Source organism: Oryctolagus cuniculus, chromosome 19, assembly GCF_051225735.1.
Source record: "Oryctolagus cuniculus isolate XC-2025 breed Fujian yellow rabbit chromosome 19, ASM5122573v1, whole genome shotgun sequence".
Lineage (NCBI taxonomy): Eukaryota > Metazoa > Chordata > Mammalia > Lagomorpha > Leporidae > Oryctolagus > Oryctolagus cuniculus.
In genome coordinates this window covers 53,546,654-53,571,137 of record NC_142885.1, presented here as the reverse complement: position 1 = coordinate 53,571,137, position 24,484 = coordinate 53,546,654, and the positions used below count along the sequence as shown (strand labels likewise).

General features: G+C 49.0%; 2 protein-coding genes across 3 annotated transcripts in view; one reads left to right on the top strand and one right to left on the bottom strand.

Moving 5' to 3' along the window:
* USP31 (ubiquitin specific peptidase 31) overlaps positions 1 to 4,006 on the bottom strand; it is an 87,136-nt gene extending 83,130 nt beyond the window's left edge. For both annotated transcript variants that reach the window (XM_017342525.4, XM_089321488.1), the window contains exon 1: positions 3,218 to 4,006. In XM_017342525.4, the coding sequence (XP_017198014.4) occupies positions 3,218 to 3,871 (654 nt within the window). In that variant the 5' untranslated portion in view covers positions 3,872 to 4,006. The remainder of the gene's footprint in view (positions 1 to 3,217) is intronic.
* A 67-nt stretch (positions 4,007 to 4,073) lies between these two features.
* The window catches only part of SCNN1G (sodium channel epithelial 1 subunit gamma), a 61,574-nt gene continuing 41,163 nt past the window's right edge, over positions 4,074 to 24,484 (top strand). The window contains exon 1 of the mRNA XM_070063721.2: positions 4,074 to 4,196. The gene's annotated coding sequence lies outside the window, so the exon portion shown is untranslated. The remainder of the gene's footprint in view (positions 4,197 to 24,484) is intronic.

Genomic DNA, 24,484 nt, shown 5'->3' with positions numbered 1-24,484 from the left:
AGAATTCTAACTGAAACACCCGGACAGAGAAGCATGAGGAACAAAGTTTAAGCCCATAAAAGCACACTCAAAGACACGGTAAGTGCTTTCCTGGACCTCCACAATGGCAAACTGGTCTTGTCTGCTCTGCCAACTCCAACCAGCAGGTAACGGCTGCCTGGAGCCCACGAGTGAGTAGGACTCTGTGTTGAATGTGAGCTCTCTGAACGTGAGGAGTAATGGAATCAAACAGCGAGGCCTGCCACAAACAGGTGTGGGGCACCGGGGGCCAGGTATGCATCACATCCAGCATCTTAGTGCTCAGCTCTCTGTATGCTCAAAGTAATACCCAGCACGGCTGGCTGAAATAAGACATTTTACAAAAATAAACAGTCATGCCTTCACAGAGCCACTAAGCTTATCTAATTGAAAGAAGGAAAGAAAAAAAAATCTGATGGCACTGCCCTACTTAAACATCAGCTCTGGATTCTCAACTTCCAGGGGATTCAAGTCCAAACCAGCTCAGCCCAGAAAGTGCTGCAGAGTCCACTCACAACACTCGTCCCCACAGCTCTCACGGTGCACTCAGCCACGGATGCCTGCGTTCCCACCCACCCCTTCCTAGTCCACCTTCTCTGCAATGCTCTATATGCTCCTGGGAGCCTGCGGTTCAAACAGGGTCCATGGGCCAGCAGCCTCCTGGGAGCTTCTTAGCAGTGAAGAACCCAGGCCCCCCCCCAAATCCCAATGTGCTTTGTAACAAGATCCCGCGGGAGTTACATGCAGGTAGATGTGGGGGAAGTGCTGTCTGAGGGAGCCTGCCTGGGCCCACTAGGGGCAGTTCCTAGTAGGCACATGGCGCCTGCCCCGAATGAAAGCGCCTGGCCCGTGGTGAGTGGGCACTCTGGTGGGCTGCCTGAGAGCAGCCCTTCCTCTGCCCATCTCCTCTATCAGAGCAGGAAATCCCAAGCACCAGCCTCCGCCACGGCAGCCAACTGACATGGCTGTCATGTCACCGAGGTGGCAGCAGAAGCCTGCTGAGGGCGCTTCTGGAAGAACTCATTTTCCTAATGACTTCCTGCCTTCCTGGGCTGAGTGTCCGGGTGCCACAGCTGCCATCATCAGACAACCAGGAGGTGACAAACATGAAAACAAAACACCAATTACAGCTTAGGGCAGAAGGCTGGGAACACAAAGGGTCTGGGTCCTGGTGGGGCCATCAAGCCACAGCACCCACCTTAGAGCCTACCCTCAGAGCTAATTCAACATTCTTACTGCCTAGGGCAATCCCCATCTTTAGGGATTTTTCTTGCTTGCACCAAATGCATTCCTAGCTGATTGAGTAAACAAAGGGGAGGTGAATGAATGAATGCACAGTGAAATCAGGTTCAGAAGATCCCATTTTTTTAAAAACAGGAGCCTCTAAGAATCTGCTCGACTTTGCCAAACGATGCCTATAAATCAGTCTCCGCACTTCTGGAATTATTGACCCACTTCTGTTCATGACTTAATGGACGAAAAAGTGAGCACAACCTCATACAAAGCAGTGGCGATGACCTCTAAGAATCTGTCCAACTTGGCCACAGGATGCCTATCCATCAGGCCTTGGCTCATCTAGAATTATGAGCCCATTCCGGTTCACAGCTTAGTGGATAAAGAAATGCGAATAACTTCACAAAAGCAATGGAAATGTTCATATAGAAAGATGCTGTGGAAATGCACTTCTGCGTGTTGGAAAAGAACAGAAAACCAAACTGAAACACTCCGCTCTAACCTCGAAAAGCCTGCACTTGGCACCAATGACTTCCAGGCAGCTACAGGCAAAGACTTTCTAAAAAGATGTACAACAATCAGCTGCCATGCTTCCCTACTTTCCTACTGGGAAACCTCCCGCTCAGTCAAGTATTTCCATTCCAGCTTCAAGATCAAACAGCAACCGTTCTCTTTCTTTTTGAGAAAACCAGAGTTCAGCAACACAAAAAGATCTAAAAGGGCAGGAACGCAGGCTGGCTTGGAGGTTCTCACCGAGGCAGCAGAACCTCAAGGAATTGCAGACTCCGCGGCCGCACATCACCATTTTACCTTTTAATCAAATCTTCTCCTTAAACAAACGTAGTTTCAAAAACAACCTGATAGCACCAATGGGAGACCAGTACCACTTGCCATAGATAGCAGACAAATGAAAAAAACAAACCCAATGAAAACAGAACCTTATTAAATCCCAGCTCTGCAGCTTGCCAAAGCCTCTCAACTTGAAACTTGCTTTTTTTCTTTTTAATATTAAAAAAGGGAGAGAGGAAGGGATAGGGAGAGAGGGAATAAGCAAAGGGTGTTGAAAACAGGCTCCCATCAAGCTGAGGCCTTCTCTTGGCACCAGAAAGAAAACGGTAGAGGCATTAATTTCTCCTTTTGGGATTTCATTCTGTTTTGTACCATATTCATGTGTCACCTAAAAGCATCCCTTCTGCTATCTCAAACCACCTTTCCCTTCTGCTTGGAGTAAGGGCCCAGTTCCCTAGTGCACGGTCTGACCACGGGCTCCCAATGTCTCTCATCACACCTGCAGCTGCACCAGCAAACAGCAAAGGAGCCCCCAGGGCCACGGCTCCCGCTGTGAGTAGCCGCTGGCACAATGATTGCGTCACCAGGTGTTACCTTCCTCGAACCTGTAGCTGCTGCTGGTTCCTGAACTTACCAAGGCGTTGAAGCGTAAAAACTCAGAACAGCAAACCCACCCGGCGCTGGACACGGCTGCAACATTTTACCTATCAGGTCCAGCACCATAAAAGGGCCCCAGCTGTTGGGTCCGAAATGGGTCGTTTCATCGACTTGTGAGGCAGACCACCAACGATGCAAAGACTGGTACAGAAAGGCTGCGCGACTTGCCCAGGGCAGCGCCAAGGCTCTGAAACCAGGCTCCACACTCCCACCCCCACCCGCAAGAATGCAAGTTCCATGCGGGCAGGCGGTCATGTCCACGGCAATAGCCCTTCTCCACGCCCAGCACAGGGCCTGGCGTGCTCGATACAGACACGGTGGGTGAATGAATGAATGCATGCATGCATGCCCCTAACAACCCACGGGACCGGTCCCGGCCTCGACCTCGGGGCAGATCTCCAGGAGCAAGCAGGGAAGTCGGCTCGGCGGCGGCCCCCACAACCACCACCACCACCACCACCACCACCACCGCCGGGACCCCGAGAGCAGCCCCCGGGGACGCGGCGCCGCGCGCGCTCACCTTGAAGTCGCGGCTGTGCTGCGGCGTGTACTCCAAGGTCCAGAGGGCCCGCACCAGGTGAGCCAGCTGCTCGGTGACCTCGCCCTGGCCCTGCGCGCCGCGGCCCGCCGGCTGCTCGGGGTCGGGCGAGGGCTCCGGCCGGCCCGCCCGGTACTGGCCCAGGGCCAGGTACTCGGCGAAGAGCTCGGTGTTGCTCAGGCACTGCAGCGTGGCGTTCATGAAGCACGTGTTGCCGTGGTTGCGGAGCCCCGCCACGCCGGGTACCGGCTCCGAGGCGCAGGCGGGCGGCGCGGGCGAGGCGGGCGGCGGCGGGCACGACGGCGGCGGCGTGGGCGCGGCGGCCGGCCCCGGCGGGAAGCAGCTGCGGAGGCCGCCGCGGTCCGGGGCGGCGCCCTCGGAGCTAAGGTGCGAGAGCGTGGACAGCGTCTTGAGGACGCGGCTCATGAAGCTGCCCACCGAGCGCGCCGAGGAGGGCGCGGCCGGCCCGGGGCCCCCCGCGCTGCTGCTGCTGCCGCCGCCACCGCCGCCGCCGCTGCCGCCGCCCGCGCGGCCGCTCCGGAACAGCCGCTTGCTGAAGGAGCGCTTCTCCTTCCCGCCCGCCGCCGCCGCCGCCGCGGCCGGCGGCCCGGGCCCGGGCGCCGTTACCTTGGACATGGCGGCGGCTGCCGACGCTCATCACCGCGTCCGTCCGCCCGGCCCGCGGCCCCGCCACGGCCGCCGCTGCATCCCGCCGCGCCTCACCCGGCCGAGGTGGGGTGGGGGGTGCTCGACGCCCCACACACCTCACAGCACAGCGGCGCCAGCCAGCGAGCGAGCCAGCCGCAGCCGGCGGGCGGGCGCGCGCGCGGTCAGCCCAGCTGGGCCGCTCACGTGACCGCCTCCTGGCGCCGCCCGCCCGGCGCTGAAGCGCCGTGGCCGCCATGTTGACTGTGGGAACGAGGGCTGCTCTCCAGCTGGAAGCGATGACTCGAGGCTCCAGGTACGGTCCCGCTGCGTGAAGCCAGAGGGAGGCCATGTCTAGTGTGGGCACGGTCCGGGCTTGAAGGAGGGCAGCCGTGGGCTTGCGCCGGTGTTGGGCTCCCAGGGTGGGTCCCCGTATTTGCTGATCAGATGGCCGCCATCTAGGGGGACGTGCGGGAATCAGGATGCCGTCCCTTACCAGACCGAGAAAGACCTGGTGGACATGGCCCTGACCGGTGCTGGGCAAGTTAGCCCCCCCGCCTGGCTCCCTAGGCACATTGCAGACGCTTACTACCCGCGCGCCACCCCAACCCCTTCACAGAGCCAGACACGACCTGGGGGGCGCGGGGAGGTCAGGAAGGGGTGGCGGTTTCTTCCAGACTGCACCTTAGGGTCGCGGCGAAACGGTGATAATCAGAATTACCTTTCTTTAACGGCCAGCCTTGAAAACCTCAAGGAGTTCTCCATTCATTCATTCATTCATTCAATCAAAAGTTAACTTGAGCACCTGCTGGGTGCCAAGCACTGTAGTAGACGCTGGGGATCCATCAAAGAATGAAACTGGCATTGGTGGCTGCGCTCCTGCAGCTTACATTCCTAGTGGTTGCTTATAGTAGCTTTCATGTCCCACACCTCATGGTAATATCTTTCATCTTCAATGCCTTTGAGATTGGGGAAGTTCTTATCTGATCAGAAGTTCCATTCAGAGCCCCTAGACTTGACCTCTTAGCCAAAGGTCACAGACATTCCGGGAACCAGATAGGTCCCATGTGTGAAGAATCAAGCATCATATTGTTCTACTCACACTTCTAGTAACTCGGCTCTCGGTGGTGGGGAGAATTTAAGGAATGATAGGGACCATGGTAAGCTGCGAGGTAACATCCTTCTAAAGGGGCGGGTGCCACTCAGCTCAGTCGGTTGTTCCCACGCAGGAATGAGGGCTCGGCATGGCCAGATCATCTGATTTTTTAAAAGGAAGGTGAAATCTTATTTTTAAATGTTAAGAAGGAAAAAAATAGTATGGAGTAGGGAGCCAGGAGTGTGTTTGTGGGCTACGTTCAGCCCCCAGCCACTGGTGTGTGATCTTTGTGTGTGCTCTCTTGGCTGGCAGGGCTGACGTGGGCACTGGCTACTGCAGAAGGCAGAGATGAAGGTACGAAGTCCTTTGACTTTTCATAACACGAAGGCCACCTTACAACCATATTTCCAAGTCAACGACTTTTGCCTCTGGCCTCCCACTGCATAGTAATGGGGCCCTTAGGGTGTCCACCAGGTATCACCAGGGTACTCTGTGGTCCCGCCCCCCATTCCCACTGCACCTTAAGGCCCTCAACCTTTGCAGACCCGTTTGCTGCTCCAGGTGGCCTGATCCAGACAGGCCTTTGCCATGAACACCTTTCCTTGAACTTCTTCCCTTAGCTAACTTCTCCTCCTCATCCTTCAATGTCTGTCGCCTTAGGATGTCTGCATGCTGTCTGGACAACTTTCTGTCATGTGGCTGACAGCATATTGGAATTCAGCTATGTCTGTCACCTTGACTATCATGTAGGGTCCAACCCAGCCCAGACCCTTCTTACTCGGTATCATATCCCCAGTAGGGCGCCCATCATATAACAGATTGACTATGGCATCTGTATAGCCAAACAACATGTGAATTCTTTGGTGGGACATACAAGAACCCCCTTGTCAGAAGTCTGGCTCCTTCTGCCAGGGTTGTTGATCCCCATGGGACCCCGAAGCCATCCGATCCAAGCCTGTCCAAAAAAGGCTTGCAAGAGTCCCTAGCTAGAGCACTCCGGTGGCATTTCTGTGAGACTCGCTCCCAAACAACCTTCTGTAATACATCTTCCACTCCTGTCTGTACCTGCCCTTTACTTCCAGGCTAGGAAAACACAAATCGGAAATAAAGTAATTTACATTTTCACCTGCTCTCGTCACCTATTTTCCTTGTGCGTCTATCCCTTTTATACACATCGGCTAATGCAAGTACTTAACCTATAGCACTCCATTGGGCGACTTACCTTTCAACCATGTGTGGTGTTTTCCTATCATATAGAGAATTTTAATTACTTCCCATAACGGTTTATGTAAAGGAAGACAGCCTTCCCCATGCCAAGATCCGAAGAGTACGCAACTGTCTGCTCGCTTAGTGCTATTGTGGGGAGTTTGCCTTACTTTTCGTGTTGTCTCCTTCTGAAATTTACTTTTGTAGGAGAAAGGAGAAGGGATCCACTGTAGTTAGTACCATTTGCCTTGGCAAAAACTCATGTGTGGCTTGGTCTCCATGAGGCAGGAGATGAGGTTGAATGGCAGGTGTTTGGATCACAGGGGCAGAGCCTGCATGGTGGGTTAATGCCTTTCTCTTGTGAGTTCGCTCTCTCACGGTGCTGGGTTACTTCCCTGGAAGGCAGGTTGTTCTAAAGCAAGTTCAGCTTCCTCATCTTTCTGTTCTGCACTTCCTGCTTCTCCCTTCCACTTGTGCCATGAGTTGCAGCAGTGTGAAGCCGGCACCAGCTGCAGCTGCCAGAATTTGGACATTCCAGCCTTTGGGACCATGATCCAAAACAAACCTCTTTAAAAGTGGCTCAGTCCCAGCCGGTGCTGTGGCTCACTAGGCTAATCCTCCGCCTTGCAGCGCCGGCACACCGGTTCTAGTCCCGGTCGGGGCACCGGAGTCTGTCCCGGTTGCCCCTCTTCCAGGCCAGCTCTCTGCTATGGCTCGGGAGTGCAGTGGAGGATGGCCCAAGTGCTTGGGCCCTGCACCTCATGGGAGACCAGGAGAAGCACCTGGCTCCTGCCATCCTGCCATCGGATCAGCGCAATGCGCCGGCCAAGGCGGCCATTGGAGGGTGAACCAACCGCAAAAAAGGAAGACCTTTCTCTTTGTCTCTCTCTCTCACTGTCCACTCTGCCTGTCAAAAATTTAAAAAAAAAAAAGTGGCTCAGTCCCAGGAATTCAATTCTGTTAGAGCAACAGAACACAAAGTAAGACAGGACCTTGCCTTTTCTATCCTATGTGGCTAACTGATTGTCTCAACCCTGAAAGAATTTTCCCTGGCTTGAAAACAGCACTTTATCTTCTACTCAATTCCATGGCATTTAGAGATTTATTTTTTTTTATAAAAAAAAAAAACTATTCCATCCCACTGGTATGTCTCTATGTTCCAGGAATAGTATAAGTTTTGAGTATATTGGAATGTTTGATGGGGCAGTACTTCCTAGTATTTTATTAGCTATTTGTTGACTTGTTCTTTCAAGTGTATCTAATACCTTGAGAAAGAAGTGTGAATCTATATAGATTAGGGAAAATTGACAGTGTCACAATATTCATCTTCTTATCTAAGAATAATATTTTTTAAAGATTTATTTGTTTGAAAGGCTGAGTTATAGAGAGGCAGAGACAGAGAGAGAGAGAGAGAGAGATCTTCCATCCACTGATTCATCCCCCCCTAATGGCCACTGTAAATGGCCAGGGCTGGGCTAATCTGAAGCCAGGAGCCAGGAGCTTTTTCTGGGTCTCTGATGTGGGTGTAGGAGCCCAAGGACTTGGACCATCTTCTGCTGCTTTCCCAAGCACATTAGCAGGGAGCTGGATTGGAAGTGGAGCAGCTGGGACTCAAACTGGCACCCATATGGGATGCCAGCATTGCAGGCAGAGGCTTTACCCACTATGCCACAGCACTGGCCCCTATATTTCTTTTTTAAATTATACAAAGAATTTATTTTTTTATTTTTTTATTTTTTTGACAGTCAGAGTGGACAGTGAGACAGAGACAGAGAGAAAGGTCTTCCTTTGCCGTTGGTTCACCCTCTAATGGCCGCCGCGGCCGGCGCGCTGCAGCTGGCGCACCGCGCTGATCCGATGGCAGGAGCCAGGAGCCAGGTGTTTTTCCTGGTCTCTCATGGGGTGCAGGGCCCAAGCACCTGGGCCATCCTCCACTGCACTCCCTGGCCACAGCAGAGGGCTGGCCTGGAAGAGGGGCAACCGGGACAGAATCCGGCGCCCCGACCGGGACTAGAACCCGGTGTGCCGGCGCCGCTAGGCGGAGGATTAGCCTAGTGAGCCGCGGCACCGGCCTATACAAAGAATTTTTAAAATGACTTAAATGAATTTGAGAGTGAGAGGGAGAGAGACAAAATGTGTGTGTGTGTGTGTGTGTGCTCTCCCATCTGCTGATTCACTCCTCAAATGCCCACAACAGCCAGTGCTGAACCAGGCCAAAGCCAGGAGCCAGGAACTCCATCTGGGTCTCCCATTAGGATGGCAGAGATCCCAAGTACTGGAGCCATAAATGTGCTGCTTTCCTAAAGTGCACATTAGGAGGAAGCTAGAACTGGAACTCAAACCCAGGTACTGTGACAAGGGTTGCAGGTGTCCCCACAATATCCCAACTGCAGTGTCAAACACCTGTCCCTATCCTGGAATTTGACAGGTCCTTCAGAGTACTGTAGCTTCCTTCCATGAGTCTGTGTGATAAGTTTATTTCTACTTGTTGCTATTATGAATGAGGTGTTTTCACACCATTACATTTTCTGTTGTTTATCAGATAAAGCTATTTTTGCAACCAGCCACCATGATGTACTTTAGTTCTTTCTCATATAATTTCAGTCAATTTTCCTGTTTTTTCCAGGAATTCTTATCAGTGCATGAGATAATAACTTTGCCTCTTCCTTTTCACTGTTTTGTGCCTCAACTTGATTTTCTCTTGTCTAATTGCCCTTCCAGAATTCTGTTAGTAATTAGACTAGGAAGGCCTGCATTGTTTTTGACATTAACAGCAATGCTGCTAGTGCCTCCCCATTAAGCACGAGGCTCTCTTTTGGTTTGCGATATATATTATTTATTGCATTAGAGTGGTGTCCATTTATTCCAACTTCAGAAAGAGTTGTGAGAACTGGATCTTGAATTTTATCAAATGACTTCTGGGCATCCACAGAGATGAGCGTCTGCTTTTCTCTCCTGCGTGCTCATCAGACATTTACAGCTGCAAACAAAATAAATTGTTTTGGTTAATTTAAGGATAATCACTCTATCGGGAGATGTGATGGTCTGAATGTTTGGATTCTTTCAAAATTCAGATGTTGGGAATTCTAACACCCCCGGGTGATGTTAATAGGAGGTAGGCCCTTTGGGGAGGTGATTAGGTCACAGGGCAGCGCCCTCTTGAAAGGGACTGGTGCCGTCATGGATCAGGCCTGAGACCCCACACAACATCTACCATGTGAGGTCCCAATGAGAAGGCACCGCCACGAACCCAAAATCAGGCACTCGTCAGGCACCAAATCCGCCAGCACCCTGATCTGGTACTCCCCAGACTACAGAACTGTGGGAAATAAATTTGTTTTGTTTTTAATCTATTTAGTTTAGGGTATTTTTAAAGACCTATTTATCTGAAAGGAAGAGACAGAGAGAGAGAGAGAAATCTTCCATCTGCTGATTCACTCCCTAAGCGCCTACAACAGCAAGTACCCAAGCCATCTCCACTGCTTTCCCAGGAGCATTAGCAGAGAGCTAGATGGGAAGTGGAGCAGCCGGGACCCGAACTGGCACTCTGATGTGGGATGCCTGCATTGCAAACAGCGGCCTAACCCACTATGCCACAATCAGCATTGTTTATTGTTTAACGTTTATTCTTAGTTTAACAAATGGATAGTGGTACTGTGGTTAACCCTAGAGGAAGCTGGATGAAGTATAGATAGGAACTCTCTATACTGTCTTTGCAACTCTTTTGTAAATGTAAAATTATTCCAACATAAAAAGTTTCTTAAAAGTATATGTAACTGGAGTACACCTGAAGTAGTTTAGCCTAGCAGTTAAATGCTCATGTCTCACATTGGAGTACCTGGATTCAATACCCAGCTCTGGCCTCCAGCTCAGCTTTCCTAGTAATGCGGACCCTGGGAGGCAGTGGAGGTGACTCAAATGATTGGGTTCCTGCCACTCACATAGGAGACCAGCCTTGAGTGCCCATCTCCCAGCCTTATCTTGGCTGCTGCAGGCATCTGGGGAGTGAACCAGCCCTAACTCTCAGGGAGTGAACCAACAGATGGAATATGCCCCTCTCTCCCTCTCTTTCTCTCTCTCTCTTCTTCTCCCAACTCCCCCTGTCTCTTCTTCCTCCAACTCTATCAAATAAATAAAATTCTAAAAATAAAAATACATTTAAGCTTTAAAAAGTTTAAAAGAGGAATACATTTTAAAAATAACGTTGGATGATCATATGCCAAATTTTGTAAGGATGACACGGGAATGAGAGAAAACACGGACTCCTTTGGGGGAGAGATCACATCTGGGTATAGTGAGAGGCAACAGACACACTTGTTTTGTATACAAGGGATACACAGTGGGACTCCCAGCTTCCACACCTGTGACATCAGATGGACCAGAAAGGAGGGGCAACCTGGTGACCTTTACTCCTATGTCAAAGGGCAGAGGGCAGATTCCTCCTGGGAATCTCAGGGTCATCTCAGAAGGAGCCCAGTACAACAGAAAGAGACCCTAGTCCTGCCCAAAAAACTTCCAAAGACCTGCCAAGTTCCAGATGCAAAAGTGGCACCAGAACTCAATGGAAAGAAAAAATAAGAACTCTAATTTTATCTATTTATTTATTTTGGTCCAAATGAGAGAATTGTGAGATTCACTGGAGTGGAAACATTGATCAAATGCTGAAGCACTCATTATGTGTAGGCACCTGTTCAAGATTCTGAGGATGCTACAGTGAAAATACATAGCGTTGTCTGTTCTAGCAACACAGGATAATCTCAGCTGCTGGAAACTGCGCTGCTGAAGACCAAAACCACAGGAGACTGGGAGTGAGAGGAGAAGGCTGTTTTACGTAGACCACTGAAGAAGACCCTCTCTGAGGGGCAATATTTGAACAGGAGACTGAATAAAATGATGAACAAGCATCTACAGGCAAGAGGCAAGAGGGGGTGCTAGACGTCCTGAGCTGAGGATGAATTTGGCATGTCCCGGGAAGAGCCAGAAGGTGTGGGTGGGAGGGATGCGGCAGTGAATGAAGCAAAGCAGAAAAAAACAACAAGAAGGCGGCGATGAGCAGGAGATCAGAAAAGGCAGGCCCTCGAGACCTTGGGGGGGTACGCTGACGATTGCAATCCGGACAAGAACGCAGAAGACGCTGCCATGCGTCCCTGGGATTTGTTGCGCTGGGTTGTAATTGCTTGTGTGATTCAGAACTTCGGGAGATAGAGGGAATACTAGAAAAGCAGTTAAAGTTTAACATATACATTTTCCTCTGCTCCTCACCAAAATGTCCCTGAAAGAATAAGAAAGATGTAAATCCACAAGAGAGATCAGAGGTGGAGAACCCAGTCAAGGAGAGATTTGTAAGTCAAGATTCTAACGAGAAAGCAGCAAGTGCTCTGCGTATTCGCTAGGAAGGGACTGAAGGAGGCGGAGTTGAGGCCAACGCTGCCATTGGAAGGCTGGCAGGGGTGGGGCACGTCCAGCCCATGGGCTGTATGAGGCCCGCAGAATCCTGTGGTTGGGCCCTGCCCAGGCAATCGCAGGCAGGACTCGAAATGCAATACAGCTACAGCAGGCTCATGTTGAAGTTGATCATTTTGTACGCCCAAGAATGATTCTACAAACCTCCAAATGGCCCTGGGCAGAATGAAGTCACTGCTGCCAGTCTCGGAGGGCAGCACCGACATGATTGGACCCCAGGCGCTCCTCTGTGGGGTCTCAAGAACCAGGTCAGGACCTGGGTAAAGCAGCTGACACAGTCTCCTCAGACACAAATGTATAGGGAGCGTCATGGAATGTTTTAATGCAATTTTATTTATTTATTTATTTATTTATTTATTTGAGAGGCTGAGGACAGGGTGCTTCTGTCTCCTGATTCACTTCCCAAATGCCCACAATGGCAAGGGCCAGGCTGGAGCCGAACTGGGAGTGGAGGAACTCAATGCAGGCCTCCCACATGGGTGGCAGGGAGATAATTACTTGTGTCATCACTGCTGTCTCCCTTGGTCTGCATTAGCAAGAAGCTGGAGCCAGGAGCCAGAGGCAGTTACGGTTACAGAACCCAGCTACTTCAGTGTGAGATGCAAGCATCTTCAAAAAATATATATATTTATTTTTATTTATTTGAAAGTCAGAGCTACAGAGAGAGAGAGAGAGATCTTCTGTCTGCTGGTTCACTCCCAAACGGCTGCAATGGCCAGGGCTGGGCCAGGCCGAAGCCAGGAGTCAGGAGCTTCTTCCACATCTCCCACATGGTTGCTGGGGCTCAAGCACTTGAGCCATCCTCCACTGCTTTCCCAGGCACACTAGCAGGAAGCTGGGTCAGAAGTGGAGCAGCCCAGATGTGAGCTGGTGCCCGTAGGGGATGCCAGCATCAAAGTGGCAGCTTAACCTGCTATGCCACGACACCAGCCCCTGAGATGCAAGCACCTTAACTGGCATGTTGACCACTGCATCAAATGCCTGCCCCTAGCATTTATTTTTTAATTGACAGAACTAGTTGTGTATATTTATGGGGTAAAATATGATGTTTTGATTTAAGGATGCCTTGTAGAAAGATTCAATCAATCCATTAACATTTTAATGCAATATTTTTACAAAACTGTCAATGTTTTAAAAAATAAACTGTACAGGGGCTTGTGTGGTGTAGCGGGTAAAATCACTGCTTTGGATACAAATACCCCATATCAGAGTGCTTGAGTTCAAGTCCTGCCTCTGCTTCTCATCCAGCTTCTTGCTAATGCACCCCTGGGAGGCAGCAGGTAGTGACCCAAAAACTTGGGTCCCTGCCATCCACGTGGGAGACCCAGAGGAATGTCTGGCTCTCAGCTTCAGCCTGAGCTGCTATTGTGGGCATTTGGGCAGTGAACCAGCAGGTAGAAGATTCATATTCTCTCTCTCTCTCTCTCTGTCACTCTGCCTTTCAAATAAATAAAAATAAATCAACATTTAAAAAAAATGCATGAGAAACAAGATGTTAAAAATTAAAATGAATACAAAATTCCACTTTGTACCCATATGACCCTGCCTTCCCCACCTCTCCCTAATCCCAGCCCTGTTCAGGCTCCCAGCAAAGACCTAGCAGCCATACTCTTAGCTACTGTGGCCCTAAGCTGAGTGATCTGCAGCAGCGTGCCTGGACACCAATGAGATCTCTCTGTCTACCCATCCACCTGCCCACAGTCACCACCAAAGAACAGCAGCTTCTGGTCCTTTGTCTCCCAGATCTTGATGAGTCCCTCTCACGGGCAAACTCCAAGAAGGAGATTCTTGGAAATGTACTCTTAGGATTATTCCCTGCAGCTGAGAAAACTATAGAAGACAAAGGTCGTGCTGCCATGGTAGTGACAGGTGATCCAGTAGAGAGATGTCAAGAAGTTCCAGAAGCTGGAAATGAAGTAAAGATCCTGGCGGAACTGAGAAACACCCCTGCCAAACACTTGCCAAGGGGAAGACAACACCAGCAAACCTCTTAGAACCTCTACCAGTCTGTGTGATGGTGAATTATGTGCCCACCAGATCTGCATGTCAAAGTCCTAACCCCAGGACTTCAGTGTGATTGTATTTGCAGAGGGGCCCTTACAGAAACACTAAGTTACAATGCAACCATCAGGTGGGCCTGAGTGTACTGTGACTGGTGTGTTACGATACAGACATGCAGAGGGGACACTGTACAGTGCAGACATAAGGAGGAGAAGGTGGCACCTACAAGCCAAGGAGAGAGGCCTCGGATGAAATCAACTATGCCAGCACCCTGATCCCAGACTTGCAGATTCCAGAGCATTGGGGAAATAGATTTCCGTTGCTTAAGCTACCAGTCTGTGTATTTTGTAAGGGTAGTCCTGGTAGATGAACAGTCAGCAGTGGGAGCATGAGATGTGGCAAGGGGGTGGTAGGGCAGAGCAAAGATGAAAGTCTCCGTGCTGAGGCCTTGGGAGCCTCCTCATCACTCACCTCCAGGCAGTGGCGCTTCCAGCCCCCCCCACCTCCAGCATGAGGTGCATTTGACAGTAAAGACCTTAAACTAGAGAGGCCTCGAGGTCAGAGAAACCAGGCCTAGCAAAGGGCAGGGAAGAGGAGCTGTTCTGAAAACTGGGGAACCACAATCGCAAACTCAAGACTGAGACAGCAGCCCCGACACACCCTGCTGTGCCAGTCGCTCCTAGACTGGAGTAACTCACTGTGAGCTGGAGACTGGCATTCTGTCCCTTTTTATTTTTTAATATTTATTTTTATTTTATTTGAAAGGCATAGAGACACAGAGAGACATATAGAAAGAGATCTTCCATCTTCTGGTTTATTCCCCCAAGTGCCTGCAGCAGCTAGGGCTGGGCCAGGCCAAAGCCAGGAGCCTGGAACTCGAGCAAGGCCACCTGTGTGGGTGACAGGGAGGCAAGCACTTGAGCTGCCATCCCCTGCTTTCCAGGGTGTGCAGGAGCCGGAAGCTGAATTGCAAGCAGAGGAGCCAGAACTTGAACCAGACACTCCAATATGGGGTACACCTGTACCCCATATTACACTGGGGACACCTGTACCCCAGTGGCAGCTTAGCCACTGCACCAGTCCCCTGCCCTGGCATTCTTTGCCAGAGAGGTTGGACAGGGCTCTGAGGAGCTCTGCACAGCGTGGCTTCGAGGAGTCTGAGGCGAAAGGCTGGGCTCCTTCTGAACATCTTACATGGAGCCCCCCTGAGAAGCGGTCAGCTCAGGAACAGCAGACATTCAGGGAAGGATCCCAATTTTTACAAACAGGCAAAGTGAACAATCCAACTAAAAAGAGAGACCAACAGAAGAGAAGCAGAGAGAATTAGGACAAAGCAGAAAGCCAAAGGACACGTTTCAAATGGATTTAACATCCTCAGAGAGATAAGAAATGATAGTGCATCTATAAAATTATAACATGATTAAAAATAAAAAATTAAGGATTTCATAGAAGAAATCAAAGTGAACAGAACTAGAAGATGAAAGTACAGAAATGTCTCACAAAGGAGAATTAAAAAGAAAACAGATGGAAACAGGAAAAAAAGATAATAAAATTGGAGAATAAATTCATTGAATTTCCATAATCAAGTGACAGAAGTTGTACAAAGAGACAGCAAATCCCACCAACAAGTAGCAGAAGAAAATGCTCAGAACTGAGGAACATAAGGAAATAAAAGCACCCGGTGTGATGTGTTTTAACAAGATTCATGCTAAGGCATGTAACTGGGAGACTTCAGAACACAGAGAACAAAAATACCGTTTAAATGTCTGCAGCGAAAAAACTGGACTGAGAGTCACACACCAACAAGAGAGGAAATCAGGATCTCATCAGGCTTCCAGAAACAACCTAAGAAGCTAACCACGACGATGTCGTGTCTTCAGAATAATGAGGAAGTGTCATCTCCAAACTCGACTCCTAGCCCCAAACTATCAAGCAAGGGTGAACGTGGAGTAAAGTCATTTCCATGCAATGCCTCAAAAAACGCACCTCCCATGACTTCCTTGTCTGGAAGCTTCTGGAAAATGGAGCCAACCAAAATGCGGAATGAAACCACAAAGACTGACAGGAGAGTCCGGATACAGAACACCCAGAGTGGGGCCTAAGAAATGCCAGAGGGGGCCCGTGTTCTGGCACAGCAGGTTAAGCTACCGCCTCTGATGCCAGCATCCTGTATGCACCCTGCCGCCCACAGGGGAGACCTGGATGGAGTTCTAGGCTCCTGGCTTCGGCCTGGCCCACACCTGGCTACTGTTGTGGATGTTCAAGGAGTAAGCCAGCAGATGGAAAATCTCTCTGTTTTTCTGTCCCTTTCTCTTTCTGGGTAGCTCTGCCTTTCAAATAAATAAAACAAATCTTTTTTAAAAAAAAATTGCCAGAATATTTACAGAACCACCAATCAGATGAAAATTCCAGAAGGCTGTGGGAGAGATGTGTCCAAGAAAGAGAAGAGACATACTTGATGAGTCTGACTATACAAAAGGAATATTTTAGGCCGGCGCCGTGGCTCAATAGGCTAATCCTCCACCTTGCGGCGCCGGCACACCGGGTTCTAGTCCCGGTTAGGGCGCCGGATTCTGTCCCGGTTGCCCCTCTTCCAGGCCAGCTCTCTGCTATGGCCAGGGAGTGCAGTGGAGGATGGCCCAGGTGCTTGGGCCCTGTACCCCATGGGAGACCAGGAAAAGCACCTGGATCCTGGCTCCTGCCATCAGATCAGCGCGGTGCGCCGGCTGCAGCGGCGGCCATTGGAGGGTGATCCAACGGCAAAGGAAGACCTTTCTCTCTCTGTCTCTCTCTCTCACTGTCCACTCTGCCTGTCAAAAAAAAAAAAAAAAAGGAATATTTTCCACTGAATTTTGCAATTCTGTTGGAGAATTTAAAAAGGATCAGAGACAGTGACAGAAAAAACGAAGCAAACAAAAACAAGATACCGGAACTCAGGGCCGGCGACTGTGGAGTAGTGAGCTAAGCCAGCATCACTCTTACATCCAGCTCTCTACTGTGGCTTGGGAAAGCAGTGGAAGATGGCCCAAATGCTTGGGCCCCTGCACCCACAAGGGAGACCTGGAAGAGGCTCCAGGCTCCTGGCTTTGGATCAGCCCAGCTCTGTCTGTTGGAGCCATTTGGGGAGTGAACCAGCAGATGGAATCTCTCTCCTTCTCTCTGTAACTCTACCTCTCAAATAAATAAAAATAAAGCCCATTTCACCTCTACTGCATCTAGGAATAGTCACAGTTGAGATAACTGAAGTGGAATTGAAGTCTGTGGTTTTATGATCCCGGTGTTGTCCCTTCTGCCTTGTCACTCACTTCGCCTTCCTCCCAGGAAAGCAGATTCCAGGCTTGGGGATGCAGCAGCCATGTTGTCACCCTGAGGATGTTAACCTCATGCTAAGAATGGTAGAGCCAAAGACAAGGAGACAGGTTCCTGGTGACATCCTTGAGCAGCTGTAGTAACTTCTCTGTACTAGTGACACACAAGGAGGAAATGAGATTAAAAATAAAGGCACTGGAGAGGGTGTTTAGCCTAACAGCTAAGAGACCTACATGCCACATCAGAATGCTTGAGTTTGATCCCTATCCAGTCCTGACTGCCACTTCTTGCTAATGCAGACCCTGGGAGGCAGCAGGCGATGACCTGGGAAACTTGGGTTGAGTTCCTGGCTCCCAGCTTTGGCCCAGCCCAGCCCCAGCCACTAGAGACATTTGGGAAGTGAACCAGCACTAAGACACACCCTCTCGCCCTGGCCCCTTAAATTAATAATAAAGTTATTTATAGCAACCCCCAAACCCAAGAAGACCTAGAAATAAATCTAAGAAGAAACACAATGCTATACAAACAACTACAAAATTTACTGAAATTTCAAAATGTAAATAAATGGAAAGATATACCATGTGTATGAGTCCATTTTTCACTGTTGTAACAAAATTTTTTTTTTATTTGACAGAGTTACAGACAGTAAGAGAGAGAGAGAGAGAGAAAGGTCTTCCTTCCATTGGTTCACTCTCTAAATGGCCACTATGGCTGGAGCTGCGCTGATCCGGAGCCAGGAGCCAGATGCTTCTCTTGGTCTCCCATGCAGGTGCAAGACCCAAGCACTTGGGCCATCCTCCACTGCCCTCCCAGGCCACAGCAGAGAGCTGGACTGGAAGAGGAGCAGCTGGGACTAGAACCCGGTGCCCATATGAGATGTCAGCGCTGCTGCAGGCAGAAGATTAACCTAGTGTGCCATGGTGCCGGCCTATAACAAAATTCTTGAGTCTAAGTACTTTATGAAGAGAAGATATTTATGTAGCGCACAGTTTTGGAGGCTAACAGTTCAAGATCCAGTGGCACCCTAGGTTCAGCCTCCAGCGAGGCTCCCTTAGCTGGTAGGATGCCATCCAGGCAGGAAAACCTGTGAGAAGGAAAAGTCACAGGGAAAGATAGGAAGCCAGAGAGGAGGGAGGGGCTGGCCTGGCTCTTTTTTCACAACTCATTCTTTTGGAAACTCTCCAGGGTCCCATGAGAACCACATCTTTCTCTTCCAGAGGCAGTATTCCCAGTGACTTAATGACCTTGCACTATGCCCCACCTCTTAAAGATTTTTCCACCTCCCAACACTGCCACGTTGGAGATCAAGCTGTGGGGGACACACTCAACCTGCATTCAAACCATGGCACCAGTTCATCACAAGGAGACACAGTATCATGTAGACGGCAATTCTCATATAACTGACTTGTAGATTCAACGCATTCTTTACCAAAATTGCAGCAAACTTTTTAAGATTTTTTTTTTTATTATTTTGAGAGACAGTTACAGAGAAAGGTAGAGACAGAAAGAGAGGTCTTCCATCCATTGGTTCACTCCCCAAATGGCTGCAATGGCCAGAGCTGTGCCGATCTGAAGCCAGGAGCCAGGAGCTTCTTCCGGGTCTCCCACATGGGTGCAGGGGTCCAAGGACCCAGACCATCTACTGCTTTCCCAGGCCATAGAAGAGAGCTGTATCGGAAGAGCAGCAGCCGGGACTCAAACTGGTGCCCATATGGGATGCTGGTGCTTCAGGCCAGGGCTTTAACCCACAGTGCCACAGAGCTGGCCCCTAACTGTAAACTTCATAAAAACATACAAAAGATCTGGAATAACTAAAATAATCTTGAAAAATGAGGGCTTACACCACCACAGATCAAGATTTTATATAAATAATTTATCTATTACTTAGTTCCTTCTGTTTAATTTACTGTTCTTATTGTAGCTTGAGATGGAAACTTAGCTACATGATTTTTAAATATAATTTTACATTAACTTTTTATTTTGAAATAATCTTACAAGAAGTCACAAAATTGGAACATACAGTTCCTTAAATCCTTCACTCAACTGCTACCTATGTTGACATCTTTTTTTAATATTTAATATTTACATAGAGAAGGAGAGGCAGAGAGAGAGGTCTTCCATCCACTGGTTCACTCCCCCATTGGCCGCAACAGCCAGAGCTGTGCCGATCCGAAGCCGGGAGCCAGGAGCTTCTTCCGGGCCTCCCACGTGGGTGCAGGGGCCCAAGGACTTGGACCATCTTCTACTGCTTTTCCCAGGCCACAGCAGGGAGCTGGATTGGAAGTGGAGCAGCCGGGTCTCAAACCAGCACCCATATGGGATTATCAGCACTGCAGGCAGTGGCTTAACCCACTATGCCAAAGCACCAGCCCCTATGGTGACATCTTATGTAACTAAAACACCAAAACCAGGAAATTGGGATAAGTACAAAACTGCTGACTAGACTGCAGGACCTTATTTAGCTCCTAGCAGTTTTACATGCACCCCTTTGTGTGTGTGTGATGTCATCTCTACCATTTGATTCTGTGTATAGATTCATGTAACCATCCTACAGTTATTATACAGGCCTGGTCTGGCCTCCTGCTGCTCTTCTGAGTCCCACCCATTCCCTCTTAACCCCATGCCCATCCCTTAGCAACCACCAACCTATTCTCTATCTTCGTAGTTTTGTGTGTTTGAAGATGCTATATAAATGGAATTATATGGCGCACAACCTTTTTTTTTTTTACACTCAGAGTGGACAGTGAGAGAGAGAGACAGAGAGAAAGGTCTTCCTTTTTTTGCCGTTGGTTCACCCTCCAATGGCCGCCGTGGCTGGCGCGCTGTGGCCCGCGCACCGCGCTGATCCGAAGCCAGGAGCCAGGTGCTTCTCCTGGTCTCCCATGGGGTGCAGGGCCCAAACACTTGGGCCATCCTCCACTGCACTGCCTGGCCACAGCAGAGAGCTGGCCTGGAAGAGGGGCAACCGGGACAGAATCCGGTGCCCCGACCAGGACTAGAACCCGGTGTGCCGGCGCCACAAGGCGAAGGATTAGCCTAGTGAGCCGCGGCGCCGGCTGCGCACAACCTTTTAAAAATGTGTTTGTTTAATTATTTGAAAGGCAGAGAGAAAAGCACATATGCACGCATGCATGCACGCACACACACACGTAGAGAGAGAGAGAGAGTGAGATCTCCCATCTGTTGGCTCACCTCCCAAGTTCTCCCCAAGGGTAGTCCTGGACCAGGCCATACACGGATGGCAGGGATCTAACTACTTGCGCCATAACCTGCTGCCTCCCAGGTGTGCATCAGCAGAAATCTGGAATTGGAAGCAGAGTTGGGACTCAAACCTGGAGACCCTGATCTCAAATGCAGGGAACCCAATCAGCATCCTAATCCCTACACCAAGTGCCCACCCTAGTACAAGGCCCTTTGAAATTGGGTTTTTCATTACATATAATGCCTTTCAACATTTCAGTATTTCATTTCTTTCTTGTTGCTGAGTCATACTCCATTGTTTGAATGTACTAGGGTTGGTTTTACCAGTTGCCCACTGAAACACATTTAGATTATCACCAGTTTTTAGCTATTGAAATGAAGACATTATGAGCATTATGTACAGATGTTTGTCAGAACGTAAGTTTCCATTTCTTTTTTGGGGGAAATGCCCAAGGGTGCGATTGCTGGGCTTTGTGGTAAGTGCATGGTTACTTCTATACAAAATTGCCAAACTGTTTCCCGAATGGCTGTGCATTCCTACCAGCAATGGATGAAAGATAGACTTTGTCTGCTTCCTTTTAAATGTATGTATCAGTTATAAATTCCCACCTGAGTGTGACTTTGGTTGCCCCCTTACAGACTTAGTTATTTCAGCCACAGTAAATCAGGACTGCTAACACTCAGAGCCCAAAGTAACTTAATTAGTTGCACGCTGTGTGACTCTAGGGGCAGCTATACCATTCTGGCCTAGGATTTGGAAAATGAAACTTGAAAGCCTCTGTTAAGTAGCTTGAATTCCCACCGTTACTGGTGCTTGTAAATCCAAGGGACCCACATATCTAGGACTGGCTACATGATTGAGGGGTTCAGGGAAAACGGAAATGTAGAGCCCCTGTTCAGAAATTAGTAATAGCTTAAAGATAGTGACAGCAAAGCATCAAACCAAGGCCCTTCTAAGAGTGCAGCTGTACACGTCACACACCCATGACACTGAGCCCGTGTGTACTATCTACGTACAAATTCCAGCCCTTGTAGAATACATAAATTGTAATATAACCCCCTGTTACTGGCCCATTCAGCCCTCAAGACTGTGTTTTCACTGTCTGAGATCACCCCTCTCTCCTGACATTACTTTTTATTTACTTATTTTTACTTAACTTGAAAAGAAGAGAAACAAAAATAGACAGAGATCTCCCATCCACTGGTTCACTCGCCAAGTGCCTGCAATAGTCAGGACAGGGCCAGGCTGAATCCAGGAACCTGAAACTCAGTCCAGGTCTTGCATTGGCATGGACCCAAGTGTATCAACCATCCCTGACTGCTTCCCAGGGTGAGCGAGAGTAGGCAGCTGGCTTGGAAGCAGAGCCAAGGCCCAAACTTGGGCAATCTGATATGGGGGGGGGGGGGCCTCAAGCAGCATCTTAGCTGCTGTGCCAAATGCCCACCCCCAGCAGGGCATTTTAGAGCCATAATCCAAACCAGAACTGGTTCTGCTATTTTAATCATTCATTCTTAAAATATACTGAGTCCCCAGATGAGGCACTGTTCTCTACACTGGGGATAGAGCAGTGACCAACACAAAGAAAAACGCCTGCTCCCAAGGCTCTTACATTCTCATGTAAGACAGAGGAGACATTCTAAGACAGACAGCAAACAATTAATATGTACAGTGTAGAAGGTGGAAACTGGTGCCATCGAGAGAATAAAACAGAAAGAGGAAACAGAAAATGTATCCGAGAGGTTGAACTTTTGGATGTGGTAGTTGTAAAAGGCTTACTGGGAAGCTGGCCCTTGAGTAAAGTTCAGAAGAAGGTGAAATAGGGAGCCAGGCAAAACTGAGGAGCAGGAACATTCCAGGAAGGAGTTCAGCTGCGAAGGCATGGGAATGGGAGCTTGCCTCGATGTGTTTGAGAAACAGCAAGGAGGCCAGTGTAGCTGGAGTGGGATAAACAAGGGGACAGCAAGCAAGGTATGCAGTGAGAGTGGTAACTGGTATAGTGGTGCTAAATCAGGCAGGACTCCAAGATAGTCCATAAAGCAAGCCCAAGTACATTTAAAAGGATTGAATTTATATCATAGACATTCTCCAGTTATAATAGAATAAAACTAGAAGCCAATAGCAGAAAGAAATGCAGGGAATTTGCAGGTATATAGAAATGAAATGCAGTGCTCTTAAAAATAACAAATAGGGGCTGGCACTGTGGCGTAGTAGGCTAAGCCTGCTCCTGTGGTGCTGCTATCCCATATGGGCACTGGTTTGTGTCCTAGTTGCTCCAGTTCCCAACCAGCTCTCTACTAATGTGCCTGGGAATGCAGCAGGAGATGGCCCAAGTCTTTGGGCCCCTGCACCCATGTGGGAGACCTGGAAGAAGCTCCGGGATCTTGGCTTTGGATTGGCCCACCTCCAGCCATTGTGACCATTTGGGGAGAGAAGCAACAGATGGGAGACTCTTTCTCTCTCTCTCACTCACTTTTTTTTTTAAGATTTATTCATTTATTTGAAAGTCAGAGTGACACAGAGAGAGGAGAGGCAGAGAGAGAGAGAGAGGTCTTCCATCCATTGGTTCACTCCCCAATTGGCTGCAACAGCTGGAGCTGGGTGGATCCGAAGCCAAGAACTTCCTCCAGGTCTCCCATGTGGGTGCATGGGCCCAAGGACCCGGACCATAGCAGAGAGCCAGATCAGAAGTGGAGCAGCCAGGTCTCAAACTGGCACCCATATAGGATGCCGGCACTTCAGGCCAGGGTGTTAACCCACTGTGACAAGGGGCCGGCCCCCAATCTGACTTTCAAGTAAATAAATAACTAAAAAATTTATGGGATAGCTCATAAGAAATTATTAGGGGAAGAAATTATAGCAGCAAACCTCTACATTAAAACAGAAGCTAGCTCTGAAATGAACAATCTAGCTGCCTTCCCTGTAACACAAGAAAGGGAAGAGAAAATGGAATCCTGTAGGGCCTCACAGGCCATTTTAAGGTCTCAGGCTTTTATAACCTCTGAGTATCTTGTATCCTGAGACCTGGGGGAAAATCTAAGAGATGAAGACCCTACATAAATTGGAAAAAAAAAAATAGAACCTACCCTCATTATTCAGATTCCATCATCTATCGGCAACCCTAAAATCCATAGTCACCATGCTTTTTTTTTTTTTTAAGAAATTTGTTTATTTATTTGAAAATCAGAGTTTCAGAGAAAGAGAGGCAGAAAGAGAGAATGAGAATGAAAGAATCAATCAATCTTCCATCTGCTGGTACACTTCCCAAATGGCCACAATGACCAGTGCTGGGCTGATCCGAAGCCAGGAGCCAGGAGCTTCTTCCAGGTCTCCCATATAGGCAGGGCCCCAAACACTTGGGTTATTTTCCACTGCTCTCCCAGGTGCATTAGCAAGGAGCTGGATCAGAAGTGAAGCAGCCAGTACTCAAACTGGTGCCCATTTGGGATGCTGGTGCCAGAGGCAGGGGCTTTTACCCTCTACACCACAGTGCCAGCCCCCACAGTGCTTTTAAAGACATGGAGAGTAGCAAAAAAGTTGAGTTGTCCAACATGCTTGTTCCCAACTGAGATCAGATGTGGCCATTCTCTGCCTTCTTGTTTCAGCACTCAATCTGTAAATAAGTGGCCTTTCTGCCATCTATTTTAGTGCCACAATTTTCTTTATGTGCTGTTTGTGAGATTGCTGTTTACCATGACTGCCAAGAATAGTACTGAAGTGCCGTCTGCTACTTGTATTCCTAAGCACTAGAAGGCAGTGATGTGCCTTACTGAGAAAATACACGTTAGATAAGTTTTATACAGCATGGGTTAATGCTGATGGCCATGAGTTCAATGTCAATGAATCAACTAAATGTTAACTCTAAGATGACTTTAAATGGAAACAACAAAAAAAGTTGTCCATTGATGATTGACGAAGACGTTGTGACTAGAAGTTCTCAGGAACCTGACTTTGTGTTTGACCTTGGAACAATGGTTCAGTATTCTGTAATTCAGTGTTTATGGCAGCTTTATACATCGTATCTACCACAACAGGAAGAATTAACTGCACATTTGCAGTTCCAAAGACGATCTGACTGTGCTCTCTTGATGGTACAATCTGAATAGGCTGGCCGAGTGGTTTCATTTTCACACCTTCTCCTTTCTTTCTGTATCCATCCCAATATTGCAAACAGCATTTTGTGGGAGGTGAGCACCCCATGAGAGACCTCCTATGTGAAAGGAGAAAACGAAGCTCTGTGGTGCTGTCCGTGGTGCTGATCATCAAAAGCTGGCTTCCTGCAAGAGAAGCAGCATTGAGAAAAAAAGAGGAAATTCACCCAAGTGGGTCT